Source organism: Phocoena phocoena, chromosome X (genome assembly GCF_963924675.1).
Source record: "Phocoena phocoena chromosome X, mPhoPho1.1, whole genome shotgun sequence".
Lineage (NCBI taxonomy): Eukaryota > Metazoa > Chordata > Mammalia > Artiodactyla > Phocoenidae > Phocoena > Phocoena phocoena.
Genome location: NC_089240.1, coordinates 109,894,652 through 109,912,148, shown reverse-complemented (window position 1 = coordinate 109,912,148; position 17,497 = coordinate 109,894,652). Strand labels below are relative to the sequence as shown.

Here is a 17,497-nt window from a genome sequence, read left to right as displayed (position 1 = left end):
ATGAATTTTCCTGTCAAACCTAAAGTTAATACTGAGCCTTCCAGTAGGTTGATCTACATTGGGGGAGTACTGGGTCAGATAACTAGTTAACATGAGCCAACTAGTTTGCTTTTTCTGAAACACTAATAATATTTCATTAATAATTTTGGTGGAAAGTATGTGGTGTGACTATAATTATGAGTTTACAATTACCAGGCTCCTGTGGGAAATATCTAGGAAATAAGGGTTTATCACATCTATATGTGGACTACAGCCCATGCTACTAGGATTTAATCATCTCTTTAACCGTGTATGTTTGTATTTAAAGTGATGAAATGGAAAAACCTACAAGCAAGATTACTCTACCCAGCAAGGATCTCATTCAGATTCGACGGAGAAATTAAAACCTTTACAGACAAGCAAAAGCTAAGAGAATTCAGCACCACCAAACCAGCTTTACAACAAATGCTAAAGGAACTCCTCTAGGCAGGAAACACAAGAGAAGGAAAAGACTTACAATAAGAAATCCAAAACAATTAAGAAAATAGTAAGAGGAACATACATATCAATAATTACCTTAAACGTGAATGGATTAAATGCTCCAACCAAAAGACATAGACTGGCTGAAAGGATACAAAAACAAGACCCATATATATGCTGTCTACAAGAGACCCACTTCAGACCTAGGGACACATACAGACTGAAAGTGAGGGGATGGAAAAAGATATTCCATGCAAGTGGAAATCAAAAGAAAGCTGGAGTAGCAATTCTCATATCAGACAAAATAGACTTTAAAATAAAGACTATTAGAAGAGACAAAGAAGGACACTACATAATGATCAAGGGATCAATCCAAGAAGAAGATATAACAATTGGAAATATTTATGAACCCAACATAGGAGCACGTCAATACATAAGGCAAATGCTAACAGCCATAAAAGGGGAAATCAACAGTAACACAATCATAGTAGGGGACTTTAACACCCCACTTTCACCCATGGACAGATCATCCAAAATGAAAATAAATAAGGAAACACAAGCTTTAAATGATACATTAAACAAGATGAACTTAATTGATATTTATAGGACATTCTATCCAAAAACAACAGAATACACTTTCTTCTCAAGTGCTCATGGAACATTCTCCAGGATAGATCATATATTGGGTCACAAATCAACCCTTGGTAAATTTAAGAAATTTGAAATCGTGTCAAGCATCTTTTCCGACCAGAACGCTATGAGACTAGATATCAATTACAGGAAAAAAATCTGTAAAAAATACAAATACATGGAAGCTAAACAATACACTACTAAATAACCAAGAGATCACTGAAGAAATCAAAGAGGAAATCAGAAAATACCTAGAAACAAATGACAATGAAAACACGATGACCCAAAACCTATGGGATGCAGCAAAAGCAGTTCTAAGAGGGAAGTTTATAGCACTACAATCCTACCTCAAGAAACAAGAAACAACAAACAACTCAAATAAACAACCTAACCTTACACCTAAAGCAATTAGAGAAAGAAGAACAAAAAAACCCCAAAGTTAGCAGAAGGAAAGAAATCATAAAGATCTGATCAAAACTCCTGTATTCAAAATGACATAATTGAGAGCTTTATTATAAAATGATAAATATGTTGTACATGAAGTGCCATCTTTTGAAGAATATAGGCTGGCCAGGGCACTTTCGCATTGATAGAAGGTGATAAACTACATCTCAGAATTGCATCTCAGAATTGAGCAGTGACCAAGGACAGCCTGCAGAGTTCAGTGGCAAGTAGAAAAGATCCCATCTAGGTTTCTAACTAGCATGTCCAATCAAAGCGTAAAATCATTCTTCTGTGCCTTTAGTTTGACAGGGACACCTCCTCCCAACCCCTGCATTCGGCATATTACAGGAACTCACTGGGAAGCAGTTATAAATTCAAATAACATACTTTTGCTCTGATAAGGGCTTTTGGAGGAAGAAATGCAGAAATGGCCACCTTGTGCTAAGATGCTCAAAGTAGTAAAAGCCCCATAGAGGATAATTTATTAGAAATTACAATGATGCCTGTTTATGAAAACCCACAAAAAAGGGGGGACTTCTGGACCAACACATGCCCATTATAGCTTATGGTGTATTTTTTACAGATAGGGTTTTATTGGGAATCTAAATCAGTTCATGGTGTGAAGTGTCATTCTATAGCACTTGGCATGCATCATGGCCCATCCACTTTTGCCATAAACACCCCAGACATGTCTCTCTCTTCAGAGTGACCAGTGCCAACCAGGAGAACTCCACTGTGCTGCCCACAAGCTGATCTAAGCAGCATCAGGGTGTCTTGAAGGAGAGCTGGTCTCACCAACCTTGCTCCATTTTGACATATGTAACTCCTACTTCCAATACACTGAGAATGCCACACCTACTACTTGATTTCTCTTTTCAGCAGCTTTGCTTTGAAAGGAATATGACTTGTTAGCCAAAGGGTTCATTGTGCCCCTAGGGATGAACATTGTGTGTGCTGTTATTCTAGCCAGTGCCCATCTTGAACAATATGCAGAATCTATTAGTGACTGCAAACTAGGGGCAGTGTCTCAAAGTGTCATTCAGAGACTGCTTGCACCAGCATCACCCAGGATGCTTATTTGCAGAATCCTGGCCCTTCTCCAGACCTGCACAGTCAGTATTCTCAGGGAAATCGTGTCCAGGCATCTGCAGTTTTAACAAGACCCACAAATTGCAAAAACAAAGCTTCATTTTTCCCCTCAACATTTTCAGAATGTGGCTTTGCGGTACATGTCTCAATCCTGTAACTAAGTCTTTGTCTTGCTTTTTCAGAGATCTCTCCATTCAAGCCTTTATCTTTCCCTCTGCAGATTTTGGCTTTTTCCTTATTAATTTCTTCATTGTTCTTATTTTGTTTAAACTACCAGCACATTCCAGTACTGCATTATTAATCTGAAAACGTGAACTATTTTCCCCCTTATTTGGAGGTAAATTTGCTATCTGCTACCTTAGTTTTAATCATAGATCCTTGAAGTTCCTAAGGTTATACTGCTAGAGAAGATAAAAACTAGGGAACTGCAAGAGGTATAGGAGAACTTTGTCTTTTACTAGAAATAAGAAGGTATGTGCTTTATTGCCCTGTGTCTTTTCATGACATCCTGTCATGATGCATCAGCCACATAGATAACTGCTCATTTCTGTCCTTACAGATACAACAATCATTTCGTTAACATAAACTATGATATACTTTAAATAAGAGCCCTTTGCATAAAACAAGTGGTGCAGAAAAATTGGTCTAAATGGAGATTCTTATTGGCCACACAAGTCCTTTACAGCTCACACAACAAACAGATCACTTGGGGTTAGTCAACTGAAAATTTACCCAAAGTGAGTGAGAAACGATAGCCTTCTTAAATGCACTGCTGCTTCTGCCTGGATATTTTGAAATGGACACCAGTACTGTTGAGAGTTGAAAGTTACCTTTTCATGTGGAATTAGCTCAGCAGGCTTTTTTGGATAGTTATCTGCTAGCACGAGGGAGGCAAGGCACTGCTGAGCTGGCTCAAGAAGCATCAGGGTGCAGGGAGTGAAGAGCTGGCCTGCACATCAGAAAGCCTTGGCCCTAGGGCAAATCTGGCCACTTTCTACCCACATGACCTTAGATGAGGCATCTGACCTCACTGAATTTCTCCTGCTTCCTTCCCAGGGCTGTCAGAAGGAGAAAAATACTCTTTGTGAAAGCACTTGAAAAATCAAAAGCTATTATATAAATACTTCTTTCTGAATCCAAAATTATCACTCCCCTTGCCTGACAGCCTCAATTGGAAAGGCTGATAACTGACCACATTTCTCTTTTGGTTTGTTCACAGACTCTGATAAGCCCAGTACTTCCAAACAGGGGTCTGAAATGATGAGGAAAGTATCGTCAGCTCTCTCCAAAGTGTTTTCAAGATCTAATGCCAATGTTCCCAAATCTTCCTCACCCTAACCCCCTCACCAAGACACAAGCTGAGGCTGCTACACCTGATATCAATTAGCATGTTGACCTTCCTCAAAAAATAAATGGTTTTTGAAGCATGACGTTGTGTCCTACACGCTGATTTTTATACACACTGAAAACAAGAGCAAAGAAAAAAAAAAAGGCAGCTGGAGAGAAGGAAGGCTTGATAAATGCTTTTGATAAGCATTTTGGGATGAAAAGAGAAGCTGTGCCTCACATATAGATGCATCTAACAGGCAGTGTGGGATTTAAGCTCTGCTCTTGAGGGCCCTGCAGCCTTGCTGGGAAGATGAGACTAACTTAGAAGCAAAAGTGTGACACCAATAAAACAACGTGTCATCACACATTTCAGGTGCCGTAGGGGTTCAAAAAGGGAGTCATCACTGTGAGCTGGAGTGGTAAGGATAAGTTTCCTGAAGGAACTAGAATTGAGGCAATCCTCAAAGGACCAGTAGGATTAGACAGGCCTGGAGAGCACCAAGGCTTCCCCCTTAGGTCACATAGCTGCATACAGTGCTGCCATGCCTGAACGATTTAGTTAGCACTGTCTGATACGATGTTCTACGATGATAGAAATGGTCTGTATCTGCTCAGTCTGATATAGGCGGCACTAGCCCCACATGGCTATTGTCACTAGTATGATTGAGGAACTCAGTTTTTCATTTTGATTTATTTCAATTTAAATAGCCACATGGGGCTATTGGTTCCCTTATTGGACAATGCAAGTCTAATTGGTACATGGCCTCAGGGCCACCAGCCAATTCTGATTAGATTGAGGGATTCCCTGGAAGTTCACTTCCAAAGTCTATCCTCAAACACCTAAAGCAGTGTAGAGATCTGACTCCTGGCCGGGGGGGGGGGGGCTTTGAAGCCTCTAGGCATCCTCTTGCTCCCTTTAAGAGAAACGAACCACCAATGTGGCCAGAGGGAAGCTCATGGTTTCCAATCATATTTGTGCCCCTGCACTTGCCAAAACTCAACTGATAGAGAAAGGATAGGCCCCATTGAGAACATCAAAGTCAAGGAATCACAAATAGCAAATTGGAACCTCACCTGCCAGCTGGCCTCAAACACTGCTTGGCTAAAAACTGCTTCCATGGGACAGAAACATATGACGAAGATCACTCACTAGTCATTCTCATACCAAGGCTTTATCCAGGAATTTAGGCCAGTGGAAGGTCTCAGATTTATACAAAATGCCCAAGGGAAATAATTCAAGGCAAGTAAAGGTCTCTTATGCTGTACCTGTAGTCCATAAATGTTATGTTAACTGAACTTTAGTAAACAGAATGGCAGGCACTTCTGCCCAAATATCACATATACACAAATTTGGCTGCCTTCACCTACTCACTCATTTCTGCCCTTACATACTGAAGTTCATCACAGGCAGCAGCATAAGTTTTAAAGTTAGTCTGTAAAGGTTCACAATAATGACCAACACTGATCTTACATATGGCTTTGTTTTTGTTAAAAAGTAATACCAATCCAGTTTGGAATTCAAAAGTTACAAAAGGTACAGTGCAAAGTAAGGCTCCTTCCCTCTCCTCTCCCAGATGCTACCTGGTTCTCCTCTCCAGAAGCAATTTCTATTACCAATGGATAGAGTATCCTTCTTGAGATAGTCTATGGATAACAAGTGTATTATCATATGACTTTAGAAAGAAGTCTAAATGAACATCCTCCCTCAAAAAGGCAGAAAACAGAGAAAGAGGAAGAGAGGGAGGGAGGTGAGAATGGAAGGAGAGAATGTGCACATGCTATCTGGCAGCTACTATGTCCTGATGTCACTGCTTGGGTCTGTTTCAATGGCTGCATTTGTAGCTTCAAATAAAGTCAGTCCTCATTTTTTAAAATGCTCTTTTGTCTAATGAACTAAAGGTCAAAAGGTGAGCAGCAGAGTGGTAAGAAAGGCACCTACCATAGCTGTTCAAAGCCTGCTGGCCATTAAGAATGTATGAGCTTGCAGCTCAATATAAAAAAACAAACAACCCAATCCAAAAATGGGCGGAAGACCTAAATAGACATTTCTCCAAAGAAGATATACAGACTGCCAACAAACACATGAAACAATGCTCAACTTCATTAATCATTAGAGAAATGCAAATCAAACCTAAAATGAGATATCATCTCACACCAGTCAGAATGGCCATCATCAAAAAATCTACAAACAATAAATGCTGGAGAGGGTGTGGAGAAAAGGGAACCCTCTTGCACTGTTGGTGGGAATGTAAATTGATACAGCCACTGTGGAGAGTAGTATGTAGGTTCCTTAAAAAACTACAAATAGAACTACCATATGACCCAGCAATCCCACTACTGGGCATATACCCTGAGAAAACCATAATTCAAAGAGTCATGTACCAAAATGTTCATTGCAGCTCTATTTACAATAGCCAGGACATGGAAGCAACCTAAGTGTCCATCATCGGATGAATGGATAAAGATGTGGCACATATATAAAATGGAATATTACTCAGCCATAAAAAGAAACGAAATTGAGCTATTTGTAATAAGGTGGATAGACCTAGAGTCTGTCATACATAGTGAAGTAAGTCAGAAAGAGAAAGACAAATACCGTATGCTAACACATATATATGGAATTTAAGAAAAAAAATGTCATGAAGAACCTAGGGGTAAGACAGGAATAAAGACACAGACCTACTAGAGAACGGACTTGAGGATATGGGGAGGGGGAAGGGTGAGCTGTGAAAGGGCGAGAGAGAGGCATGGACATATATACACTACCAAACGTAAGGTAGATAGCTAGTGGGAAGCAGCCGCATGGCACAGGGATATTGCCTCGGTGCTTTGTGACTGCCTGGAGGGGTGGGATAGGGAGCGTGGGAGGGAGGGAGACGTAAGAGGGAAGAGATATGGGAACATATGTATACCTGATTCACTTTGTTATAAAGCAGAAACTAACACACCATTGTAAAGCAATTATACTCCAATACAGATGTAAAAAAAAAAATTATACTAAGTGAAAGTCACTGAACACAAAAGGCCACATGTTATATGATTCCACTTATATGAAACGTCCAGAATAGGTAAATCTACAGAAATGGAAAGCAGACTGGTGGTTGCCAGGGACAAGGAGGAAGAGGGAATGGAGAGTAGCTGCTTAATGGGTACAGGGTTTCATTTTGGGATGATGAAAGTTTTGGAACTAGATAGGGTTGGTGGTTTTACAACACTGTGAATGCACCAAATGCCACTGAATGTTCCCTTTAAAATGGCTAATTTTATGTTAATTTCTTCTCAATAAAATAAATAAAGTTGTAAGGAAAAGATGTGGAGACATATCAACCAAAACAAAACAAAACAAAAACGTCTAAAATTTCAAAAAAGGGGGAGGGGAGGGGAGGTGGGAAGGGAGCAGGCTGATGTTAAGAATCCTTACCACATTCACCGCAAGCTGTCTGAGCCTAGTGAAGCCACACTTCTCTACTCTATGGTTATACCTGCCAACTGGAAAGGTTACTGCAAGGGTTTTAAATATCTCACAAAGACTGGAATTCTAGAATTGCCTGATATTTCCCCTTCCTGGCCATTTCATCATAAATTGGGGTCACAAATTCAAGGGCCATATTTATGAACCCAAATTTAGGATACATACTCCGGTTAAGTACCAAAAGTACCAAGTATACTCCCAGGGACAATGGATTTTGCTCAAAAATCCAGGACATTTAGCTGTTAAAAACTACAGCTCTCTCAATGATTCTAACACTCAAGGGATTAAAAGAACTCATGCTCAGATATTCTACATATAGAAATAGTAAAAGCATAACTGAATTTCACTGCATTTTAAAAACACAGCTCAGGGGCTTCCCTGGTGGCACAGTGGTTGAGAGTCCACCTGCCGATGCAGGGGACGCGGGTTTGTGCCCTGGTCCGGGAAGATCCCACATGCCGCGGAGCGGCTGGGCCCGTAAGCCATGGCCGCTGAGCCTGCGCGTCCGGAGCCTGTGCTCCACAAGGGGAGAGGCCACAACAGTGAGAGGCGCGTGTACAGAGAAAAGAAAAACAAACAAAAACAAAAAGAAAACACAGTTTATTTCCAATTCTACCATGCAGCTGAACAGGCTATGGCTTCAGTGATGCCTGTGGTCACTAGGATTAGAGGACTCCCGGTCCCGGGAGTGCCGGGCCCTTTTATGCCTGTGAGATTTATCTTGACTCCTACTTCTACTTCTGTGACTACGCCCCTCAGAGCGCCCACTGTGCCGGCTGCAATGTGCGTCTGAGCTTCGACCTCTGTCTCTATCTCTGTTCTTGTCTTCTCTCTCTTCCCTCCTGCTTGATGACTTGTGTTCGTGCTTGGGCTTCTCCTTCCTCAGCTCCCTCTCTCGGTCCTCTGTTCCACCACAGCAGGTCGCCCTGATCTCAGGGGAGCTGGGGTGGGGCTTCCACACCTCCCTGGACTCTGACTTCTGACCCCTCTCTGAGTTCTTGCCACTGTGCTTTTTAGAGCCAGGGTCATCCTTTTCCTTTATCATCTTGCTTCTGGGCGATGAAGAGGAGGCTGGCTGCTCTGCCTGTACCTCCTGGTCAGTCTTCTCTTTTTCTTTCTTTCTTTTCTTTTTTTCCTTTCTGTCTGGAGAAAAAGAAGGGCAAAATAAGAAAAGGAAGATGGAAAAGATGGAGGACATGCAAAAGGAAAGCATCCTTGGCAGCAGCGTGAAGCAGTCACAGTCTCTACTTCCAGAAAAGTGCCCCCGAGAAGCCAAGCTGGATGTCTGTCACCCTTGATATGTCGAGTTGCTGTATAAGGCAACACCCACTCTTAATTATCTCTTTAAAGACCCTACCTCCAAATACAGTCACATTCTGAGTTACTGGGTGGGGAAGGGCGGTTAGGACTTCAACATATGTATTTTGGTGGACAGAATTCAGCCCATACCATTAGCCTTCTGCTGATACCTCTCCTTTCCCAATTAAAGTAAGCTTCCCCACACCTTCCCCCTTCACACTTAAGAACTGATTACCAACTCTCACTGAATGCTAAGAAGAGCAAACACTAAGCCTACCCAGAATCTTCTCTTGGGCCTTAATGCTTTACCTTTTTTGTGTTTTTTGGTGGATTTGCCATCTTCAGAGCCCTCAGATGAATTCGGTGAGGGAGTGTGAGCCCCGCAGCCCCTCTCCTGCAGCTCTCTGGTCACATCATCCATTTCTTCTGAGTCCTTAGGAGCCCGATAGTTAGACACATGATCCACTCGGATAGTTCTTCCTTTGATCTAAGACAGACAGGCAATGCTTCAGCAAAGACAGCCCTCCTATCTAACTATTTGAACCCAGCTGCAGAAATCCATGGTTTGAACCATACCCATTACCCTCCCGCTATTCTATTTCTCGGGAAATCTTGAAAGCAGACCTGCCCAACTGGTGTGTCACAGCACATATCCCTACACATTAATTCGCTCAGCCCTTGGGGCAGCCAGGTGGGGCCTGGCGCAGCTGGAGCCCCCAGGGCAGTTGTACTAGGCAGCGTCATCAGTTTACCCCAGAGTGCCATACTAATATCTTCACGTTCTACGTGTGCCATGAAGTGAAAAGAGCCTGGGAAGTACTGCCCCAAAGCACAAGCAGCACGGAAATCTGTAAGAGTTCAGACGCACAAACAATGAATTACCCTCAATCTGTAACACCCACAGTGAAACACACCATGAAAAAGCCTGGCAGCAAGAGGGAATTCCTGAAATTGAGCTCAATGCTACAGCTGCTTTCTCGACACAGCAATTAGGACAAGGCCAAAGCAGACCAATAGTTGGGAGGGGGGAAGGAATCTAGAAAGGACTATTTTTTTTTTTCTTAAGCCCTCACACCTTGCTCTACCCCCACCATACTGGAACAACTGGCTCACACTGATACTATCACTGAAAAGCACAACTCTCCAGGTGAACAACAAAAAATTGACCCCTTACTTAAAACAAAAACATTCAGGCAGATACAGACTTATTCTATAGACAAAGCCATCTGAAATTTGAAATGTCTGGCTTTTACTGTTCCATTCAAGAGCAAGTTTTTACTCTTACCTTTAAGCCTGAGCACTTTCTATCATCTATCTTATTCCCCATTTCAAAACATTTTTGAAAACCTTCCCTTTATGGTGACTCCCTTTGACTGCCGGCTCTCTTAAAAATCAAGCCTAGAACCTTTTTCCACCCTGTCCTATAATCTCCAGTTGTTCCACACTGGTGCAGTCAGTGACGAACTCTCCAAGTCAAGAGTTACCCCTCTGACCTGTGACAATGCTCGTTCAACGGCAGTGCTTTTCCTAAACAAGCATAGGGACCACGTGGAGCACAGATAAGCCTGACTTGCCCCATCCCCTTCTCTTAGCCAAACGTCTCACTTACAAGGGTGGAAGAGAGAGGGGAACAGAGGAGAGAAAACTTCAGAATGAGTTACTTTTGTAGAATTTGTCATCAGATTTTAACTAGAGAATTTCCAGGGCCCAGTACTGCTAAGTCAGTGGAGACATATGACAGACATACATGGCTATGTCCTCAGCCATGAAACCATGATGGAGCCCCAAATTTCCTGATACAGGACAGCATGGAAGAGCAGCATTTGCTAGTCTCTTTGTTCTCCAGTATACCAGAAATGAGAGTGGAGTGTGAGGAGGGAAAGGTGAGAAATAGAGGCCTGGTTGGGTGCCGGGTGAAGGGGAGTGGGGGGTCATGGTACCTATGCTCCTGAGGAGATGGTTTGCTAAGAGATGGGTAAAAGGAACAAGTGCTGGCAGAGTCATGAGCCAATGGAATTATTTTCTGGGATCATTTCCTGGTCAATATGTCCCCAAACCTCTGCAACCCTCACAACACACCCAGCTGACCCGTACTGCCCTTGAGCCTGTGGCTATCAGGTGGGAAATGAAACTGAAGCCCTACATGAAGGAAAAGTTCTGCTTAGTAAGCATACTCACCTTGATCCCATTAAAATTGTCAACAGCCAGAATTGTGCTCCTCTGGTCTTCATAGCAGAGGAAACAGAATCCTTTGGATTTCCCAGTCTTCTTGTCCCGTACCAAATTAATGTTAACAATTTCACCATATCTATTTATTTTATAAAAGATTAAGACACTATTGACTTAAAATGCAAAAACTTTCAGATTGGATGACAAAACTCAAATAATATAGTCTGTACGGGAGACACATCTAGAACAAGATGACAACGAAAGGTTAAAAATAAAAAGTTAGACAAAGATATATCAAGAACACCCAATTAAGAAATGGATGGTAGTATTAAGATCAAAGATGACTTAAAGGGCTTCCCTGGTGGCGCAGTGGTTGAGAGTCCGCCTGCCGATGCAGGGGACACGGGTTCGTGCCCCGGTCTGGGAGGATCCCACATGCCGCGGAGCGGCTGGGCCCGTGAGCCATGGCCGCTGAGCCTGCACGCCCGGAGCCTGTGCTCCGCAACGGGAGAGGCCACAACAATGAGAGGCCCGCGTACCGCAAAAAAAAAAAAAAAAAAAAAAAAAAAAGATGACTTAAAGGCCAACAAAAAAAAACATTTACATGTGACTAAGAGGGCTCTTTTGCTCTGAAAAAGGTCCTAATACGTAACAAAAGTCATGAAATTTTATGCATAAATCAACAAATCAAAAATTATAATTAAAAATAGGATGAGCAAGTAAGAGTGAAAGTTATGAGAGATTTTAACACACCACTTTGAGTTCATAACACATAAAATTGATAAAATAGGCCAGAGGAATTAAGTAATATAAAATTATATAATATAAATACAAATAAACATATAACTAATAATATAACAATTATATTGTTAAAAATATTAACATCAGACTAGTATATGTACAGATATATTTGATTGTACAAAAAGATGAGTTTCTTCTCAAGAATCCATGAAACACATATTAAAATTGACTGTAGACTAGGTCTCAAAGTAAACCTCAATCATCTCCAAAAACAGCACAGACCATATTCTCCAACCACAATGTTAAACTGCTGGAAATTATATTTTAAAACAAAAAATACCCTACCTAGAACTTGAAACCTACTCTCCAAGCTAACAACTGGATGAAAGAGAAAGTAAAATAAAGAAATCAATGGCAGACTCTTTAGAAAATAACAAAAATGGGAATATATACCAAAATTTATGGGATGTGGCTAAAACCACACTCAGGAAAATCTGTAGATTGTACATCCCCTAAAAAGTCGACGTTACCATAACATAATTTAAACATATGAATAAATGAATGCATAAAAATTAAAAAATAATAATTTTGCATAGCAAAAAGATCACAATAAGCAAAGTCAAAAGTCAAATGACAAACTAGGAGAAAACGTTTGCAATTTATATCACAGATTAAGGACTAGAAAGCCATTTTTTTCCTTTTGCTATAAAAGACATTATCAGGACAACTGGTGGAGTTGAATAAAGTCTATAAGATTAGATAATAATACTGCAACAGTGTTGATTTCCTGAATTTGATCACTATACTGAGGTTAAACAAGAGAATGTACTTGTATTTTGGGAAATACACATTGAAGAATTTAGGAGTAAATGGGCATCATGTCTGCAACTGACTCTCAAAAGGTTAAAAAAAATATGTATAGGTGGCAAGAAATAATAACAAAGCATATGTGGTAAAATGCTAACATCTGGGGACTCCGAGTGAAGGGGGTACAGGTATACTTTATACTATTTTATAACTTGCCTGTTTTAAGCCAGAAATTATTTCAAAATAAAAAGTAAAAGAAAAAAGAATACAGGAGTTGGCTTGAAGGGACTACTACAGACCAAACTGGGACAATGAGCATCAAGAAATAAGAATAACAGCAATGTAGTATAACACATCAAATTAAAAAAAAGTCCACAGCAATACAATACATGATAAAGTGTTACAACAATACGTTCATACCCTTAACACATGAAGAGCTCTTGTAAAATCAGTAAGAAAATGAGGAATACAGTAATAGGGAAAAAAATAGGCAAATGATATTAATAGACAATTTACAAAGAAAAAGAAATAATAAGGGCCTGTAAATCTATGAAAGGATGTTCAACCTCTCTGATGATGAAATAAAGGCAAAGTAAAATAATACTGAGAGGCTGTATTGCAAATATTTTTTTAAATAACGATTACTGATTTGGATTCAGAAAAATGACTATTCTAGTGAGAGTGGAAATTGATACCACCTTTCCAGTGGAAACTGAAACAACCTTTTCAGAGAGTAATCTGGCAATGTTTATAAAACATCTTTAAAATGTTACCATACTGATCCAGTAATTTCACTAAGGAAACCATCAGGGATGCATACAAAGATGTATATACTACAATGTATATTGCAGTATAATTTATAACAGCAAAATATTAGAAATAACGCCCAACTTTGAAAAGAGAACAATAAAGAAAAACACCAAGATGTTAACAGCTTTTCCTTAAAGTACATTCTATTTTCTTCTTTATACTTTTTCTTTTTGCCAAATGTTCTTTTTTTTATAACTATAATTTTTTTTAAACATTTTTATTGGAGGACAACTGCCCCACAATGGTGTGTTAGCCTCCACCCTACAACAAAGTGAATCAGCTACACACACACACACACACACACACACACACACACACACACACGTCCCCACATCTCCCCCCTCCCGCATCTCCCTCCCTCCCACCCTCCCTATCCCACCCCTCTAGGTGGTCACAAAGCACCGAGCTGATCTCCCTGTGCTATGTGGCTACTTCCCACTAGCTATCTATTTTACTTTTGGTAGTGTATATATGTCCACGCCACTCTCTCACTTTTTCACAGCTTACCCTTCCCCCTCCCCATATCCTTAAGTCCATTCTCTAGTAGGTCTGCGTCTTTATTCCTGTCTTGCCCCTAGGTTCTTCATGACCTTTTTTTTTTTTAGATTCCATATATATGTGTTAGCATATGGTATTTGTTTTTCTCTTTCTGACTTACTTCACTCTGTATGACAGACTCTAGGTCCATCCACCTCACTGCAGGTAACTCAATTTCGTTTCATTTTACAGCTGAGTAACATTCCATTGTATATATGTGCCACATCTTCTTTATCCATTCATCTGTTGATGGACACTTAGGTTGCTTCCATGTCCTGGCTATTGTAAACAGAGCTGCAATGAACATTTCGGTACATGACTTCTTGAATTATGGTTTTCTCAGGGTATTGCCAAATGTTCTATAATGACTATACATTACTCTGATAATCAGAAAACAAAATACTTTTTGAAAGCCACTGTTATTAATCGCAAAGGCAATCTTCATGGAGAGCAACGTGTATAGCCAGAACAGAGAACTGGAATAAACACACACTAGCTGTGTGAAACAAACACACTCAATGCAAATAAGACAAAAACAGCTCCCAGATGGAAGGCTGGATCAGGGAGAGGTATCACAAAGGGATGGAAATTATAGGCTGTACCTGCTGTGAACTTCCCAATACCCAGGAGTTGGAGGAAGCAGCCTCTGTCCCTCTCAGGGTCTTCTACCATGGCCGCCTTCTTTTTTTGTTGTTTTTTTTGTTTTGTTTTGTTTTTTGTTTGTTTGTTTTGCGGTACACGGGCCTCTCACTGTTGTGGCCTATTCCATTGCGGAGCACAGGCTCCGGACGCGCAGGCTCAGCGGCCATGGCTCACGGGCCCAGCCGCTCCGCGGCATGTGGGATCTTCCCGGACCTGGGCACGAACCCGTGTCCCCTGCATCGGCAGGCGGACTCTCAACCACTGCGCCACCAGGGAAGCCCCATGGCCTTCTTCTTGCCCAATTTCTTTCCCATGGCCTTCTGCCCTATATGCTGCCCAACGATTCTGCCAGAACCTGCTGCCCCCTAAGTTGCCCAACCACTCAGCCAGGGCCCTCTGCCCACTGGAAGGCCCAACCATGCCCTGCCATGGCAATGACTCTGCCAGGGTGTGCTAGCCGTGTTTGCTTGCCCAACCCCTTTTACCATGGTCCTCTTCCCCTGAGGGCTACACAGCCCAGGGGTCATGGCCCTCTGCTCCTGTGAGCTGCCAAGGCCCTCCGGCCCTATGGACTAACTACTCTATGTAGCTCTGGGGTTGTGCCCAACCCCTCTCCTACCAGCTGCCACTACTAGTGTGAGCTGCCAAGACCCTCTCCCACCCAGTGCTGCTGCTATCATCCCATAGCAGAATGAAGAACATAAGGTTCTCCTATACATTCTTATTCCTCAGCAGCCTGTGATTCTCAGCCTCCGGTTAGAGATTGGCTCTGCTCACTAACCTTACCCTAATCTAGAAACAAAGCAAGCAAACTATTGCCTAAACCTGTTGCTCTTTTCCCAATTCCTCTGTGCTTTGCCCTAATCCTACAATGCCACACAGGTGTGGGCCCAGAAGGGCCCCCGTGATCATGAGTTACCACGGGTTTGTAGGAGCCCGAAGAGATGGGCCAACACAGTACCTTCCTGGGAGTTCCAGCCTGTTCCAGTGTAGGCCTCAGTGAAAGAGTAATAAAAAATAGACCAGAATCCCCAAGACAGCCTCCTAAATCATCCAACTTCTTGGATCTTCCACATTGGGAGAGTACCAGCACCATGTCCTGGGACTGATCTAAACTAGAGCAGAAGCTCCAGCCCTCCCTGTGCAGGGAGGCCGGTCAGCCTAGAATTAAAATAAATGGTTTTTGTGATGCCATAAAATGCATTATGGAAGCAAACTATTCTGATGACTGAGAAGGCAGAAAATGAAAGGGGACTTACTGTGAGAACACACAGATGATGTCCCCTTCAGTCAGCTCATAAGGAAGCCCTCCTAGAAGAAAAAAACACATTTCAGTTCAGCAAACATTTACCAAGTGTCTACTATGTGCCATGCATGCTTCCAGCCAGGCACTGGGGGTGCAAAGAAGAATAAACAACAGGGCCTTCCCTCAAAGAACTCACAGTCTGATGCAATGACAGAAACACATAGAAGATGTAGCAGTAGTACAGAAAAAACAGTGATTAACTTTGAGTGGAAAGATCGGGGCCACCCCTAACCAAACTAATCCTCCTCACACCCAAAATCTTCTGGACAAAGCAGATAGTTTCCAGCACAAAACTTAGATTCCATAAACATATCTTGAACTCATGTGCTCTTTATCTACAAATTCAACAGCTAAGATCCAAAATCAGTTTAAATATGCAAATATTAACCCCAACTCACACAGACTAAGGATTATAAAGTCAATTGTTAAGCATTTCATAGGAAATAAATTCCCCTGCAAATGTTTCCTTCCTCATCACTAGAATGGGGATATTAGTACTTTCTTCACAGAATTTTTATAAGAATTAAATAAAACAATGTTTATAAAATGCTCAGCACAATGTCTGGTGCAATAACCTCTTTGAATAACCTGTCAAACTACTGGATGTGACACAAGTGAATACAGAGATGGTGATGTGACCATGGATAAAAGGCAGGAGCTAATTAGATGAGGAAAATAAATTCTGAGGGAAAGGGAATGGGGCGGGAGGGAGTTGGCAGTAATATGGGATAGGGGCTAAGACCATGAGTTCTAGAATCCCATAGTTCTGGCTGTTTCACTTACTAGCTATGTGGAAGGAAGTCTATTAACTTCTCTGCACCTCAGTTTCCTTAGCTGTATAAATGGGGGGACGGGGGTGATAAAAATGGTCTCTGAGGGCTTCCCTGGTGGCGCAGTGGTTGAGAGTCCGCCCGCCGATGCAGGGGACGCGGGGTCGTGCCCCGGTCCGGGAAGATCCCACATGCCGCGGAGCGGCTGGGCCCGTGAGCCATGGCCGCTGGGCCTGCGCGTCCGGAGCCTGTACTCCGCAACGGGAGAGGCCACAACAGTGAGAGGCCCGCGTACCGCAAAAAAAAATAAAAAATAAAAAAAAAGTCTCTGAGAAACCAAGTGGCACGATTCTTAGCATAGTGAATGACAAGCAGTACCTATCATGAGCACTGACTTGGCAGAGAGAGAAAACTAGAAATGGGGGAGAGAAAAGACATGGAAAACGGATTCACAGGCAGAGAGCGGAAGGAAATAAAAGTGAGTGATGAATGTCGGGAGGACTGAAGGGCGGGAACGCTGAAATGTTAGGGAGCAGGTCAGGAGAGAATGAGGAGCCCTACGGGAGAAAGATGTGGGCCTCACCCAAGAAGATCCAGGCGCTGTCCTTGTACTCGGAGTGCCAAGACACCTTCTCCGCTACCCCCAGCTGGACCTCACGCTCATTCAGCTCGTTGATCAGCTTAACCTTAGTTAAAGGGCTGCACAGGGCGCGAAAAAGCGCACAAGTAAGCGCGGCCCGGCCTGAGGTAAAGGAGAGCAAAACTGGGGGACTAATTTTCTAGTCTCCCCGCCTCTCCCGCCCCTCAGCCCCGGCAGGCCACCTCCGGCTGCCAGTCCCCGACACCTCCCCTCAGAGGGAAGCTCTGGGGCCTTACTTCATCTCTGCAGGTTCACGCTCAGAAGCTAGGAACAGACTTCACGCTCAGAACCTAGGAACAGACTTCACGCTCAGAACCTAGGAAGCGACTTCCGGGAGAAGCCGTAAGACGCAT

General features: G+C 42.3%; 1 protein-coding gene across 2 annotated transcripts; it reads right to left on the bottom strand.

Annotated features, from left to right (window-relative positions):
• Positions 1–8,013: 8,013 nt before the first annotated feature.
• RBMX2 (RNA binding motif protein X-linked 2) lies at positions 8,014–17,497 on the bottom strand. Of its 2 annotated transcripts, none has more exons than XM_065901202.1 (7): positions 17,452–17,485; positions 17,381–17,400; positions 17,088–17,203; positions 15,688–15,739; positions 10,901–11,030; positions 9,032–9,209; positions 8,014–8,566 (listed from the first exon to the last, which is right to left on the bottom strand). In XM_065901202.1, exons 2-7 carry the CDS (start codon positions 17,383–17,385, stop codon positions 8,064–8,066), a joined length of 984 nt encoding a protein of 327 aa, XP_065757274.1. In that variant the 5' UTR covers positions 17,386–17,400; positions 17,452–17,485; the 3' UTR covers positions 8,014–8,063. The 2 variants fall into 2 exon arrangements, with proteins under 2 accessions (XP_065757274.1, XP_065757273.1); XM_065901201.1 differs by having other exon boundaries at positions 8,064–8,566; positions 17,381–17,408; positions 17,452–17,497.